This window comes from Lithobates pipiens, unplaced genomic scaffold (assembly GCF_037356315.1).
Source record: "Lithobates pipiens isolate NorthernLeopardFrog02 unplaced genomic scaffold, aLitPip1_a1.2 Scaffold_27, whole genome shotgun sequence".
In the NCBI taxonomy this organism is placed as follows: domain Eukaryota; kingdom Metazoa; phylum Chordata; class Amphibia; order Anura; family Ranidae; genus Lithobates; species Lithobates pipiens.
In genome coordinates, this window is record NW_027507788.1 from 31729220 (window position 1) to 31743992 (window position 14773).

At 42.1% G+C, this 14773-nt stretch overlaps 1 protein-coding gene across 1 annotated transcript; it reads left to right on the forward strand.

The window, feature by feature from the left end:
• Positions 1 to 109: 109 nt before the first annotated feature.
• Positions 110 to 14360, forward strand: LOC143933728 (interferon-inducible GTPase 5-like). The gene is made up of 3 exons (XM_077456726.1): positions 110 to 317; positions 7712 to 8094; positions 11832 to 14360. Exons 2-3 carry the CDS (start codon positions 7733 to 7735, stop codon positions 13048 to 13050), a joined length of 1581 nt encoding a protein of 526 aa, XP_077312852.1. The 5' UTR covers positions 110 to 317; positions 7712 to 7732; the 3' UTR covers positions 13051 to 14360.
• The last annotated feature ends 413 nt before the right edge of the window (positions 14361 to 14773 follow it).

The following is a 14773-nucleotide window of genomic DNA, read 5'->3' on the forward strand; positions in this document are numbered from 1 at the left end:
ATGATGCACCAATGTCTGTGTGAATGAGCCTATAAATTCACGCCTGTTTTTTGAGCTCAAAGAATGGAGATCTGTTCTAGCTAAGGCAGGTAGAGGAAAGGTAAATAGCTTTGGAGCACACCCAGTTCATGGAAGAATTACCTGGGCTGGCCGTATGAAAAACGTACCTGGATGAGTTTGCAGTTTTACTTTCAGTTTCCTTTCATCAGAATAGAAACTATGTATATATATATATATAAATATACGGAACAAGAACAAGCGGAAAGCGACAGATACCCAAAGAACGTTCAAGAAGAAGACATGTCATAACAAGCAAGGTAACAATTTCTATTTCAATTTAATTTTTGAGCGTTTATTTACAGCGTTTTTTTTAATCATTTTTGAGCTTTGGCATTTTTAATTAGCCAATAGAGAAAAATATCATCTGCTTCATCATTCGTTGCTTTTTTTTTTTTAAGCTTTTTTTTTATCCACTTTTATTTATTATTTATTACTGTTTATTTTTATTTATTTTTTTTACTTTTTTGTAAATGGTTAGGGTTTAAAGCAGGTGTATCACACTCAATTTCATTGTGGGCCGCATCAGCTTTAGGGTTGCACTCAAAGCGCAGGTTGTATTTGTAAGACCAGATGTCCAGAGCACCACCCCCTCCCCCTACATCAGATGTCAAAATTCCCCCCCACCATCGGCAGTCAAGAGTGCCTCACCCTCCCTTACATCAGAGTCAAGATCCCCCCCACCCCATCGGCAGTCAAGAGTTCCCCACCCTCCCTTACATCAGAGGTCAAGATCCCCCCCACCCCATCGGCAGTCAAGAGTCCCCCACCCTCCCTTATGCTGCTGCCAAGGAAGAATCTGGGGGAGGAGCTGGGAAGCAGAAAGTGTAGGTTCTGGAGGAGGGCCAGAAGGGGGGTTTGAGTCATCTGCCGGAGTCTGCTGAATGCTGAGAGCAGACAGGTGGAGAGGAGGGGCACAGAAAGGCCCAGGACCTGTAGGAGTGGATATGTCTTCCTCACTGCTGCCAACTACTGAGACAGTGGGTGGGGGGCAGAAAGGAGGGTTGGGGTGATGCAGCTGCAGGAAAGGTGCGAAGGCCACATGATTCGGCTGGCTTTGGCCCCAGGGGCCTTGTGTTTGACGGATGTGGTTGAAAGGTTAGGGGTTAATTAATTAATTATTATTTATTTATTGACTTAATGTTAATTTTTTAATTTTGTTAGGTTAGGTGTTAAGGTTAGGGGTTAATATTAGGGTTAAGGGTTGGGGTTAGGTTTTTATTTATTTATTTATTTATTTATTTGCATTGTTTATTTATTTATTCATTTTATATTATTTAGTTAGTTAGTTATTATTATTTATTTTTATTTAATTATTGCACTTTTATTTATTGAATTCGAACAGAAAAATGCACTAAAATGCTCGAATCAAGCATTTCCCTGGAGCAGAAAGCGCTTCAAAAATGCAACAATCTGCCCAATTTAAACTAACCACAAAAGCTCCAGAACCCTTTTGAGCTTCAGGTGTTTGGGTTCAGGCGACTTGGAGTTGAGATGTGAATCCACTCCATAGAGAATAATCGTTTTTTTGGGGGATTTTTTTCCCAAAACGCTGAGGTGTGAATGGGGCCTTAAACATTTCTCAGTAGGCAGATGAATAGATTTTCTTTTATTTAGATGCATACCTTGCCTTCTTAAATTATACAAAGTGTGACACTTTAATTCCCAGAATGGAGTGTAAAAAAATGTTTTTGTCACCTTCAGGCTTCATACTGCTGCGACATGGGATCCGACTTGTGAGACCTCAAGTCGCATGATGTGTCAAAGGCAATGTTTCCCTATGAGAGCCGTCTTTACTGATGCTACATAAGTCGCTCTGACTTTAGAAAAGGTCCCTGCACTACTGTGGTCCGACTGAGCGATTGTACAGGCTCCTTAATAGCATCCAAGGGAGTCGCAAAGCAAAGCCATACAACTTTGCTGTGTGAACCGAGCCTCAAAGTTGGCAAAGAATTTTAGGGTTTAACGTGTATCCTCACAGGGTGACACTGTGGATACACAGATAATAATATGCCAACGTCCTAATTTTGTTTATAAAAAAGATTGGAAATTGGAAAATGGACTTTATAGGCACAGGCATAGAATTTGTAAAAATAAATTGAATTAGAGTTAAAATCATGGTTTACAAACATACATTAACTGCTTCAGCCCCGGAAGATTTTACCCCCTTCCTGACCAGAGCACTTTTTGTGATTCAGCACTGCGTCAATTCAATTGACAATTGCGCATGCGACGTTGCACCCAATCAAAATTGACGTCCTTTTTTTCCACCACAATTAGAGATTTCTTTTGGTGGTATTTGATCACCTCTGCAGATTTTTTATTTTTTGCGCTATAAACAAAAAAAAGAGCGAAAATTTTGAAAAAAACGCAATATTTTTTTACTTTTTGCTATAATAAATATCCTCTAAAAATATATAAAAAAACAACTATTTTTTTCCTCAATTTAGGCCGATATGTATTCTTCTACATATTTTTGGTAAAAAGAAAAACCCAATGAGCGTATATTGATTGGTTTGTGCAAAAGTTATAGCTTCTACAAAATAGGGGAGAGATTTATGGCATTTTTATTATAATTTTTTTCTTACTAGTAATGGCGGTGATCTGCGATTTTTATTATTTATTTATTATTTGTCAAAAATATGTGGCCTAAATTCATGAAGAATTTTATTTTGTATGTTTTATAGTAGAAAATAAAGGGGGGCTGAGGGGGGCTTCTGCACACAGAAGGTTTTTTTTATCTTAATGCATAGAATGCATCAAGATAGAAAAAAAACCTTCTGACTTTACAATGACTTTAATTCATTTTGAATATTCAAACAAACTCCCCCATCCATTCCTGTCTCTATGCTTTATTTTGTAGCAAAATCACTTTTGTGGCCATCTTTGGTAAGGGCAAATTATTCACCTAGCATTTACTTCCTAGAATCCATCTGCCTGTAGCTGAAGCGTGTATGCAGGAGGGTGTGCTTAGCTGCGAAAAAACCCTCCTCCTCTCCTCCCCATCTGAAGACTCCTGGGATGTGTGACATAATTTGCCAAGGTAAAAAAACAGAAAGTAACTGACAGATCAGTGCTCCGTCTATCACAGGACTTGGTCTAGGAGGTGGCACTCTGTTACAGTGGCCGCTGGAAGAGGAGGAGGAGGGGCACGCCGGGATATTCAGATCAAAGCTCCGTGACACAGCGGGAAATGCCCGCTGTGTATGATCCATTCAGGCACTGGTGAGCGGCCACCCTGGGCAAATTCCATGAGATAAAGTCAGAGAGGAGGTGGGAGGGAGGGGAGGACAACTATAACAGAGGAGCGCCAAAATGACCTTATTGGTGCAATCGCGTTTCAGCCTTTCTTCTCAATGCAGAATGCTTTAAGACTGAATCGCGATGCATCGAGTCAACAATTATTTTCAACACCCCTAGTTACCAATGTTTTTTTTTGATGACTGTGCTCCCTACTGACTTGAGATCATTCACAAGCTCCTCCCGTGTAGTTCTGGGCTGATCCCTCACTTTCCTCATGATCATCCTTACCCGATGAGGTGAAACCTTGCATGGAGCTAAAGACCGAGGGCAATTGATGGATATTTTGTATTTCTTACATTTGAGAATAATCGCTCCAACAGTTATCTCCTTCTCACCAGCTTCTTTCTGATGGTCTTGTAGCCCATTTCAGCCTTGTGCAGGTCTACAGTCTTGTCCCTAACGTCCTATGACAGCTCTTTGGTCTAGCCCAGGGATATGCAATTAGTGGACCTCCAGCTGTTGCAGAACTGCAAGTCCCATGAGGCATAGCAAGACTCTGACAGCCACAAACATGACACTCAGGGGCAGAGGCACGATGGGACTTGTAGTTTTGCAACAGCTGGAGGTCCGCTAATTGCATATCCCTGGTCTAGCCCATGATGGTGGGTTTGAATGGAAGAAAGAGATTCTGTGGACAGGTGTCTTTTGTACCCATAACGAGTTGTCGTTAGGAGCACCTTCTTAAAATTTACAGGACTAATCTGTGTACCACATGAGCTCATACTGTAACCAGTATGTGGGAGCCAGAATTATTGTTTGATGATTGGGGATTAAATACTTATTTTACTCACTGAACTGCAACTCAATTTTTTTTTTTTTTAATATTTTTTATTGAGTTTTAGACAGACAAACAAACATTCAACAAAAAACAGTGACATGCCACAGTATTATGGTTAGACCCACGCAGGGGCCATCAAGCGATTCCAACAGAATAATCAACACCTGTAGCACATCCACAACAACAACAACTAACTTAGTGCTAGGTTGGCTCCCCCTCCATACAACAACTTAGGACCAAATTCTGCAGTCGGGCCGCAAGGGGCACCAGAATAAGTGAATTAGGCTCATAGTATTGGCTACACTAAATAACATAAGACAGTGAAGTGGAGCAATACCAGGGACCCACCCCAACCACACTCCCATCTTCCCTCAGGATGACATCCCGGACATGTTAATCTGTAGTCACTGTGGAGGCATCAGCCAGCCACTTAGACCACACTTTCATGTATTTTTTGGGGCAACCCCTGTTATGATATGTTTCCTTATAATGTGGCAAGACTTTATTGACATGGGATTTCCACAGTTGTAATGACGGCGGGGCCTGCTTTTTCCAGCATAAGGTGATCATTTTCCTGGCATAAAAGAGTAGAAGTCCTATCAGGGTTCTGTCTGCTATCCTGGGGGCCACCCCCTCCACCAATCCCAGAAGGCATATCCGCGGGGTCTGGGCTACATCTATTCCCACCACTTTTGGATAGTACCTGTGACCAGTAACGCTGAATTACCGGGCAGGACCAGAAGATGTGTATAAAGTCACCCGGATCCCCAGTGCATCTCCAGCACTCCGAGGACAGGGAGGTTCTCATTTTATGTAATCTATACGGGGTAATATATGCCCGGTGTAGAATTTTGTATTGTATGAGACGGTCTCGAAGAGAGACCAGGATGGTGAAGGGAAAGTCCCACATGTCCTCCCAGTCCTCGGAATCCAGGTCCGGAATGTCCATCTCCGTCGGAGCTTTGACAGATCTGGAAAAGAGACCCTAATAAGGTGCGCATAGAGCACCGAAGTCGGCTTTCTAGTACATTCAGATCTTGTAACCTTTTCCAGGGCGGATTGCACAATTTGCGTGGTATTGGGTACCACTTGGGCCTTGAAAGCATGGGATAGCTGCATATAGCGGAATAGATGCGAGGAGGGCACATTATTGCGAGATACCAGGTGATTAAAGGGGTGTATAGTCGTACCTGACGTGAGGTCAGATATGAGTTTTATGCCACATCTGGCCCAAATTTTGGGGTCTGGTAGTGAGTAGAGGTGAGGTAAGGTAGGATTATTCCATAGGGGGGTGTGTGGGGAGATTGCAGTCCCCGGAAACCCCTCCAGTCCCAGTCCCGCCCGCCAGGCCCTTAGAGTTGTGTGCATAGAGGGTGTCAGGTCATAGGGGGCTCTGGGACCCCGCAGGGGCAAGTGTGTCAGGGCCTCCACGGATCGGACCACCGCAGCCTCCAGAACCGCCGCAGGGTTGGACATGTCTGGTGCCATCCACCAGACTATCGTGACCAACTGCGCTGCCAGAAAATATTTCTGGCAGTCAGGAAACGCCAACCCTCCCGGCAGCACCGGACGCATCAGCGTGGATAGTTTAAACCTATGGGGGCCGGAGCCCCACAGGAAGGAAGAGAACAAACTATTCAATTTCGTAAAAAATGAGGAAGGAATCCATTGTGGGGAGTTACGGAATAGATAGGTAAATTTAGGGATTATCTTCATCTTGATTAGGTTAATGCGGCCTAAGAGGGATAGGGGAAGGATTTCCCAGGCTTTCAACCTGGCCTTGACATTTTGGACCACCGGATCTAGATTGAGGGGGATAAAGCTGGACACGTCTCTCGAGACCCTCACTCCCAGGTACACCATGTCCTCTACCCATTGCAGTTGGATATTTGGCGGGGCTAGTCGTTTTGCCTCAGGGTCAATAGCAAGTAACTGGGACTTTGTCCAGTTCACCCGCAGTCCAGTTATCCTAGAAAAGTCAGTCAGTACTCGCAGCGCTCCTCTAAGAGAGGGGTCCGCATCATTCAGAAAAAGCAGGAGGTCATCAGCATACAGTGCCACCCTCTCCTCCAGCCAAGCCATTTTCAGTCCTTCTATATGGGGTGAGACCCGCAATGCCTCCGATGGCCGCCTTGGGGGATCTGTACAGAGTTTGTAGCCACCCAATAAAAACCAACGGAAACCCCATCCTCCGCAGAACTTCCCAACTGCAACTCAATTTATAACAATTGTATTGTGTTGTTTTCTGCATTTTTGGTTGATATTCTGTCTCTATAATTTAAATTATACCTATAATAAAAAAAAATGATTGACCATTAATTTCTTTGTAAATGGGCAAACTTACAAAATCTGCAGGGAATCAATCATTTTAAATGGAGGCACCTAATTTTACCACAAAAACCTGGGAAAACTTATTGACTTGAGTATAAGCCTAGGGTAAGAAATGTGCAGCTACTGTAAGTGGAAAAGTGGGTCCACAATGCTCATTTGCAGCCTCACTGTGCCCATTTGCAGCCTCACTGTGCCTATTTGCAGCCATAGGTCCCCCGAACTTCAAACTCAGTAGTTAAGGGTTCCTAGATGCCCCCTAGCTGCAGCCAAAATTGAGTCTCAGGGTTTCTGAAAATGACATTGCTGAAGATGGAACACAGTTGACTGACTTTGGGGCCCTGTATTTGGGGACCACTTAGTGCTAGGAACCCCAAATTTGGTGTAACTAGCACTACAACATATCCAAAGATGGGGTTCCTATCACCAAGCGGCCCTGAGATATGGGGCCCCAAATTTGGTTCATAAAATGTCAAGCACTTTTCTGCAGCAGAGAATGACATTTTCTGAACTGTATCTCGGGGACACTTGGTGCTAGGAACCCCATCTGGATATGTTGTGCTAGTTCCGCTGGGTTTTCAAACCAAATTTGGGGTTCCTAGCACCAAGTGGCCCCGAGATACAGGGCCCCGAAGTCGGTTCAGAAAATGTCATTCTCTGCTGCAGAAAGTACTTGACTCCAGTATAAGCTGAGGGGGGCATTTTCAGCACAAAAAAATGTGCTGAAAAACTTGGCTTATACTCAAATATATATACGGTAACACAAAATGTTGTCCTAAAAATGAAATTCAGGTTAGTTTAAAATGTTGATACCAGCTTTTCTAGGCGTCTGCTTTTCTTATCTGGTGACAATCACCCAACGTTTTCCAAATCCCAGTGTACTCTGTTAGGGAAATCTCACTTTTAAAGGCATGTTCATATTCCATCAAACCCCAACACTTGACCAATTTACTCTCACCAAATTTAACCACGTGTGGGGAAAGCACCATATTTTGTAGGCCCACGAAGGAGAAAAAAAAAATCAGGGCTTTCCAAACTAAAAAGCATACGAAGAATAGAAGTCTTAGCAATTATGGAACTATTCAGTTTCCTTTCATAATTGACCCAACTAGATTTATTTTATAAGATGGAGAACAATGTAAAAAAAAAAAATCAACAAAATACCAACCAAAATGTATCTTTCTGTTCTAATATCTTTTAATGTGCCAATACTGTCCAATCATGGTTAATGTTCCTTTTGTCCAGGAGTCTGGTTCAACCATAAGAATGGATGCAGGTGCAGGTTATGGATTTAGTCCACTTTCTGACGAGGAAATACGGGAGATTGCAAAAGCTCTACGAGGAGGTGATGCCACATCAAGAGATGGTACTGTGTCCGAATCTGAGCTACGAGAGATCATAAATGCATTGCGGGAAACTACATTGTGTGACACCGCTGGGAGGATCACTGAGCAAGACAAACGCATGGAAAATCCTACAGTGAACATTACTGTACCTGGAGAATCGAGATCTGGAAAGGTTACTTTTGTCAACGTCATCCAGGGTCTTGATGATAATGAATTTGAAGGTGCTGCTAAAACTGGAGTGGTAGAAACCACAAAACATCCTTCAGATTACTCACCCCCCCAGTAAGTATGATTTCCATCTCTTTAACCACTTGTAGACCGGGGCTTTTCTGGAACTTTTTGTTTAAAAGTTTAAATCAGCATTTTTTGCTAGAAAATTACTTAGAACCCCCAAACATTATATATATTTTTTAGCAGAGACCATAGAGAATAAAATGGCAAAATTTTAATGTCCCACTGTATTTGCGCAGCGGTCTTTCAAACACATTTTTTTGGGAAAAAATACACTTTATTGAATAATAAATAAAACACACAATATTTACCCCAATTTCTTGCAAAAAGAGAAAGATGATGTTATGCCGAGTAAATAGATACCTAACATGTCATGCTGTAAAAATGCGCACGCTCGTTGAATGGCAACAAATTATGGTATTAAAAATCTCCATAGGAGATGCTCTAAAATGTTTTACAGGTTACCCGTTTAGAGTTACAGAGGAGGTCTTGCACTAGAATTATTGCTCTCACTCTAACGATACCTCACATGTGTGGTTTGAACACCCATTACATATGCTTGTGCGACTTACGTGTCCGTTCGCTCCTGCATGTGAGCACCGAGAGATGGGGTGCTTTAGAAAAAAAAAAAAATGTTATTTATTTTATTTTTGAAAAAAATTCCTTTTACTCAAAAAGAGTGTATATCTTCTAATGGGAATTTAAATAGGGCTACTACAAATAAATAATAGTGTAGAAGTAGAAACTATGTCTACTCCTACACTATTATTTATTTGCAGTAGCCCTATTTAAATTCCCATTAGAGGATATACACTCTTTTTGAGTAAAAGGATTTTTTTCTATGATATTAGGGATGTGGGCTCACTGACAAATTTAGTTTCAGACAGGGGTGACACCACTCCTCCATATTTATTTTATTTTTTATCTTTACACCGTCCCTTTATTTTTTTTTATCACTTTTATTCCTATTACAAGGAATGTAATCATCCCTTGTAATAGAAAAAGGGATGACGGGTCCTCTTTATTGAGAGATCTGGGGTAAAAAAGACCTCTCATTTACCCTTCTAAGCCCCCCGTACACACGGTCGGAGAATCCGTCGGAATGTGTCCTATCGGACCGTGTTGTTGGATAATCCGACTGTGTGTGGTATGCATCGGACTGTTTCCGTCGGAATATCCGTCGGACCAAATTTTCCAACTTGTTGGAAATATTTTCAGACAAACTGGTCCGATAGGACATACTCCAATCATGTGTAGAGAATTCCGATCGGACAAAGTGCCACGCATGCTCAGATCAAATTCCTACATCAAAGCTATTGGCTACTAGCCTGAACGTAGTCCCATCGTAACGAAATTACATCATCACGTTCTGAAAGATCGGATTTTTTGACAACTTTGTCTGACCGTGTGTATGCAACAGTTTCGGACACAATCTGACGGACAAAATCTGACGGACAAAATCCGACGGATTTGGTTGGCAGAATGTCCGACCGTGTGTATGGGGGCTAAAAGTGATTCCGCGGCAAATCTGCCTGCACACCCAATTTTATGTGAAACAGAATCAGCCATAGTAAAAAAAAAACAATACCAGGGTTATAGAAGTTAGCCGCTGCCATAACAACGGTATTTAACATCAAAGTAATGACGTGTTTTTACTATGGGCTGGTCGAGAACTTGTAATACAAGAAAGTTAACATGCCTACACTTTCAACACATTTACAATATATTTGTAATAAAGGCTACAAAGATGTGGAAATATAAAAAATGTTCTTTTATAAAGGAATATCTTAGTATCCTATACGACGTTGAACATAATGTGTGGTCATAAAAATAATTAGATGGGCAGGAGCCAGGTACTGCACATGACTAGGATACCACAAATGTTCACAGCCTCTTAGTAAAAGGTACCACTCCTTAGCCCTTGTACACGCGGTCGGAGATTCCGACGGAATGTGTCGTATCGGACCGTTTTGTCAGATATTCCGACTGTGTGGCGTCTGCATCAGAGTGTTTCCGTCTGAATATCCGACGGACCAAGTTTTCCAACTTGCCGGTAAAATTTTCCGACCAAATGCTCCGATCGGACATACTCCGATCATGTGTAGCCTACTCCGACGGACAAAGTGCCAGGCATGCTCAGATCAAATTCCTAGACCAAAGCTATTGGCTACTAGCCTGAATGTAGTCCCGTCATAACTAAATAACGTCATCAAGTTATGTACAATCGGATTTTCCGACAACTTAGTCCGACCGTGTGTATGCAACATCACTTCCGGACCTCTTCCGTAATTAATCCGTCGGAATTACTCTGACACGGATTTGGTTGTCGGAATCTCTGACCGTGTGTACAAGGGCTAACCCTCAAATTACCCCGTTGCAACCAAAAAATAATAATAACGATGCCAATATGGAGAAATTTTGTCCGCAGTGGCCATTTATTAACAGTTAACCAAAAATGTAACATTCCTTAAAACAGAAACAATAATAATAATCATAATCAAATAACTATAACATAGAGGTTGCTAGTCTTAGGAGGCACCATGAACCAAAATCAAGATTGTACTACTAAAAGCTCCCCAGCCGCACTACGCTGGCCCAGGGACAAAGCACCTTTTCGCAGATAAACTATATTGCCAAAAGCATTGGGATGCCTGCGTTTACACGCACATGGACTTTAATGGTATCCCAGTCTTAGTCCTTAGAGTTCAATATTGAGTTGGCCCACCCTTTGTAGCTATAACAGCTTCAACTCTTCTGGGAAGGATGTCCACAAGTTTTAGGAGTGTGTCTGTGGGAATGTTTGACGATTCTTACAGAAGCACTTTTCTGAGGTCAGGCACTCATGTTGGACAAGAAGACCTGGCTAGCAGTTTCCGCTCTAATTCTCTGCAGAGGCTCTCCATGATTGGGACCGATGTCCCTCTCATAGCCACTGGTGATCGGCTTTTTTTTTGGTAGCGTGAGGAAAAAAATAGCCGATTACTGGCTCTGTTTACATCACATGATCAGCTGTCATTGACTGAGGGGCCGACCCCTTACTCCGATCTGTGATCAGCTGGCTCTCATAGACTCGCTGATCACAGAGCGTGCCACATGCACCCTGCAGGGGGGTGCGCAGGCCGCTTAAGCACGGGAGGATATCCATGGATGCCCTCGCAGCAAATTAAGTCCACGCTGCAGCCGTCTTTCAGCTATAGCGCAGACGGGAAGTCGTTAAAAAGTTTGATTACGTTTTTACTTGTATTTACCAAGAGAGGTGAATACAATACCTCTTCTATTTTAGGAGAGTAGCATTAGGACTTTTTTTAAAGGGTTAGGAAACCTTTATCAAAAAAAAAAAAACGTATGCAGATAAACGCAAAATTAGAAGTTCACTGTTGTACTGGCCAACATCCCTATATTATAATGTATGGCAAAAAGATTCCCCATTGAATGTGACTTTAATGGCTCAAAAAATACTTTATCCATAAACGTATAAACTTTATTGTAATTGCAATTAAAAAAGTATTAAACAGTACACTATATTAAAAATTCCACATGTAGGGATTAATAGGAATTCACAAGGGTACAATACACTTATACGTATTTGTACATGATTTGACACAGGCAGAGATCACACAAAGATCCAATGCATTTCAGAGACACTTGGCTCCTTCCTCAGGGATAGTTCTATAAGTATTGTAATTTGATCTACAGAGAAAGGTGAACTAACCCTTTAAAGACTGTCAGGGTCTTTTTAAATGTCATGCTACAGAACCTATGTAAAAATATTTTTTATTTTTCTTTAGGAACTTTTCCAAAATGGATTCTTTAGAAACCTTTCATATAATCTCAATGGAGGAAGTGGAGGAAATTAAGGCAGCTTTAGAAGAAGGTGACCTATGTTCAGCAACCGAAACACTCAGTCAGTCTCTAAACGAGATTGAAAATGCTCCATTAAACATTGCAGTAACAGGAGAGTCAGGATCGGGAAAGTCTACTTTTGTCAATGCCATCCGCGGCCTGGATAATGATGAAGAAAAAGGTGCTGCTAAAACAGGAGTTACAGAGACCACCATGGAACCAAAACCCTATTCACATCCACAGTACAAAAACGTGACATTTTGGGATCTACCCGGAATTGGGTCCCCAAATTTTAACCCAAACGATTACCTCAAAGCGGTTCATTTCCATCAATATGACTTTTTTATAATTATGTCATCGGAACGTTTCCGACACAATGATATGGAGCTGGCTAAAGAGATCAAGTCCATGGGAAAGAAATTTTACTTTGTGAGATCAAAAGTAGACGCAGACTTGCACGCTTCTCAAATACGTCGGAAAAAGTCATATAATGAAGAGGATATATTGTATACGATTCGTAATGAGTGCATTAAATGCCTAAATAATGGAGGGATCCAAGATCCAAAGGTGTTTCTCCTCTCCTCTCTAGAGTTGAACAAATTTGACTTTAATCAAATGCAAGAGACACTAGAACAGGAACTTCCAAGTCAAAAGCGACATGTGTTTATGTTATCTTTGCCCAATATTTCTCTGCCGATTTTAGAAAAGAAAAGAAAAGCCTTAATGAAGCAGATCTGGAAGTGGGCAACTATATCCTGTGTTGTGGCAGCAGTCCCTATTCCAGGACTGTCAGTGGCTTGCGATGTTGGCATGTTGGTGATAGAAATGAGAAAATATCGGAATGCATTTGGCCTGGATGAAAGATCACTTGTAAAGTTGGCCAACAAATTTGATAAAGATGTCAAAGAGTTGAAGTCTGTGATCAGATCACCTATAGTAGTAAAAGAGATAAACAAAGAGCTTGTCACCACCTTATTAACCAGAGGTGCAGCCGGGGTACTTGTGCTCGTTGAATATTTAACCAGTAATATACCTGTGATTGGCACAGCGCTTGCAGGTGGCATGTCGTTTGGTACAACATATTACATGCTTTATTCCTTCTTGAAAGATATTGCTGAGGATGCTGTAAGAGTTCTTGAAAAAACTTTAGAGTCTCCAGTTTAGAAAATGTTATCATATGTTGGATACTCATGTGAATGCTACACACTCAGCTTCAAATAGATCTATTGATTACACATTGCAAATTGACACACTATGGGGTTTATTTACTAAAGGCAAAGCCACTGTGCACTACAAGTGCACTTGGAAGTGCAGTCACTGTAGATCTGAGAGGAAGATCTGAAATGAGGGGAAGCTCTGTTGATTTCTATCATCCAATCACGTACAAGTGAAAATGCTGTTTTTTATTTTTATTTGCATGTCCTTCTCAGATCTACAGTGACTGCACTTCCAAGTGCACTTGTAGTGCATTTGTTAACTTCAATGGTTTTTATTATTGTAAAGTCAGGTTCATACAATAAACAATTTACTGTGCAGTGCCATAAACATCAAAAGACTGTATATTGTCTCAGACAATAATCGTATGGCTAACATTAACAAAAGAAAGAAGACAATGGAGATCATTCAATACTCGTTACATAACCTATAATACCAACAGTAATAACATCATATAATTTGCGCATTTTATGTCAGACATCAAGGGTAAAACCTGTCAGTGCTCCTGATTAGATATAAACCACGAGTTCCAACTAGTCCAAGTAATTTGCATCTTGAGGTGGTTGCCGTGAGTGACTGCGAACACGACCTCGTATGTCGCGTGAGTGTTAGTTGTCTCTACTACTTCTTTAAAACATTGACGAGGTAGTTGCTAACCAATGGAGTAAAATTACTAGCCTAGAGCTAAGGAGAAGGTGTGTAATTATGGTTCTCATCTGTGGCGGGATAATTTCTATAACTATGGACAGTATAGCTAGGGCTGCATTGGGGGTGGTTGGTGTCCCTACGAGCCTAGAAATTAGGTTAAATACTTTGAACCATAATGGGCGTAGGACGGGACATTTCCACAGGATATGGTTCAATGTACCTGTTTCTCCACACTTCCTCCAACAAAGAGAAGAGGTCGATGGATTGAATTTTGAGATTCTGAGCGGTGTCAGGTACCAGCGCAACATAATTTTGTGGGTTACTTCCCAAAGGTTGGTACTTTTAGTTGCAGTAAAAATATTTTGTAGAGCTTTCTGGCATTGGTTTTCAGAGTACCTTGAACCTAGCTCTCGTTCCCATGCTATAATATTTGTGGATTTTTCAAATAAGGTCTTGGAATTTAGGAGACTGTAGAACAAGGAAATTCCCTTAATTTTAGTACCGTATATACTCGAGTATAAGCCGAGATTTTCAGCCTCTTTTTTGAGGCTGAAAGTGCCCCCCTCGGCTTATACTCGAGTCATCGCTGTCTGCCCGCTCGATCAGCGTGTCGAGCAGACAGACAGCGGCCATTCTATAATTCAAAAGCCGCGCCTCCGGCGCCGCCTTCGCCTGTGATAGGCGGAACACTGAATTTCCCAGCAGCCTGTGTTCCGCCTATCACGGACATCGTATCATCCTCGTACTACGGACGAGGATGATACGATGTCCGTGATAGGCGGAACACAGGCTGCTGGGAAATTCAGTGTTCCGCCTATCACAGGCGAAGGCGGAGGCGCGGCTTTTGAATTTTACAATGGCCGCCGAGGCGCCGACGAAGAGGGCACGGGACGGAGGCAAGGCACGGCACGGGACGGGACGGGACGGGACGGAGGCAAGGCAAGGCACGACACGGGACGGAGGCAAGGCACGGCACGGGATGGAGGCAAGGAGGCAAGGCACGGGACGGAGGCTCGGGACAAAG

What these genes read in the sequence shown, in the direction of transcription:
- LOC143933728 (XM_077456726.1), top strand. Translation starts at nt 7,733, where the DNA reads ATGGATGCAGGTGCAGGTTATGGATTTAGTCCACTTTCTGACGAGGAA. An exon ending in TCAGATTACTCACCCCCCCA is followed by an intron (nt 8,095 to 11,831) that starts GTAAGTATGATT and finishes ATTTTTCTTTAG; the next exon opens with GAACTTTTCCAAAATGGATT.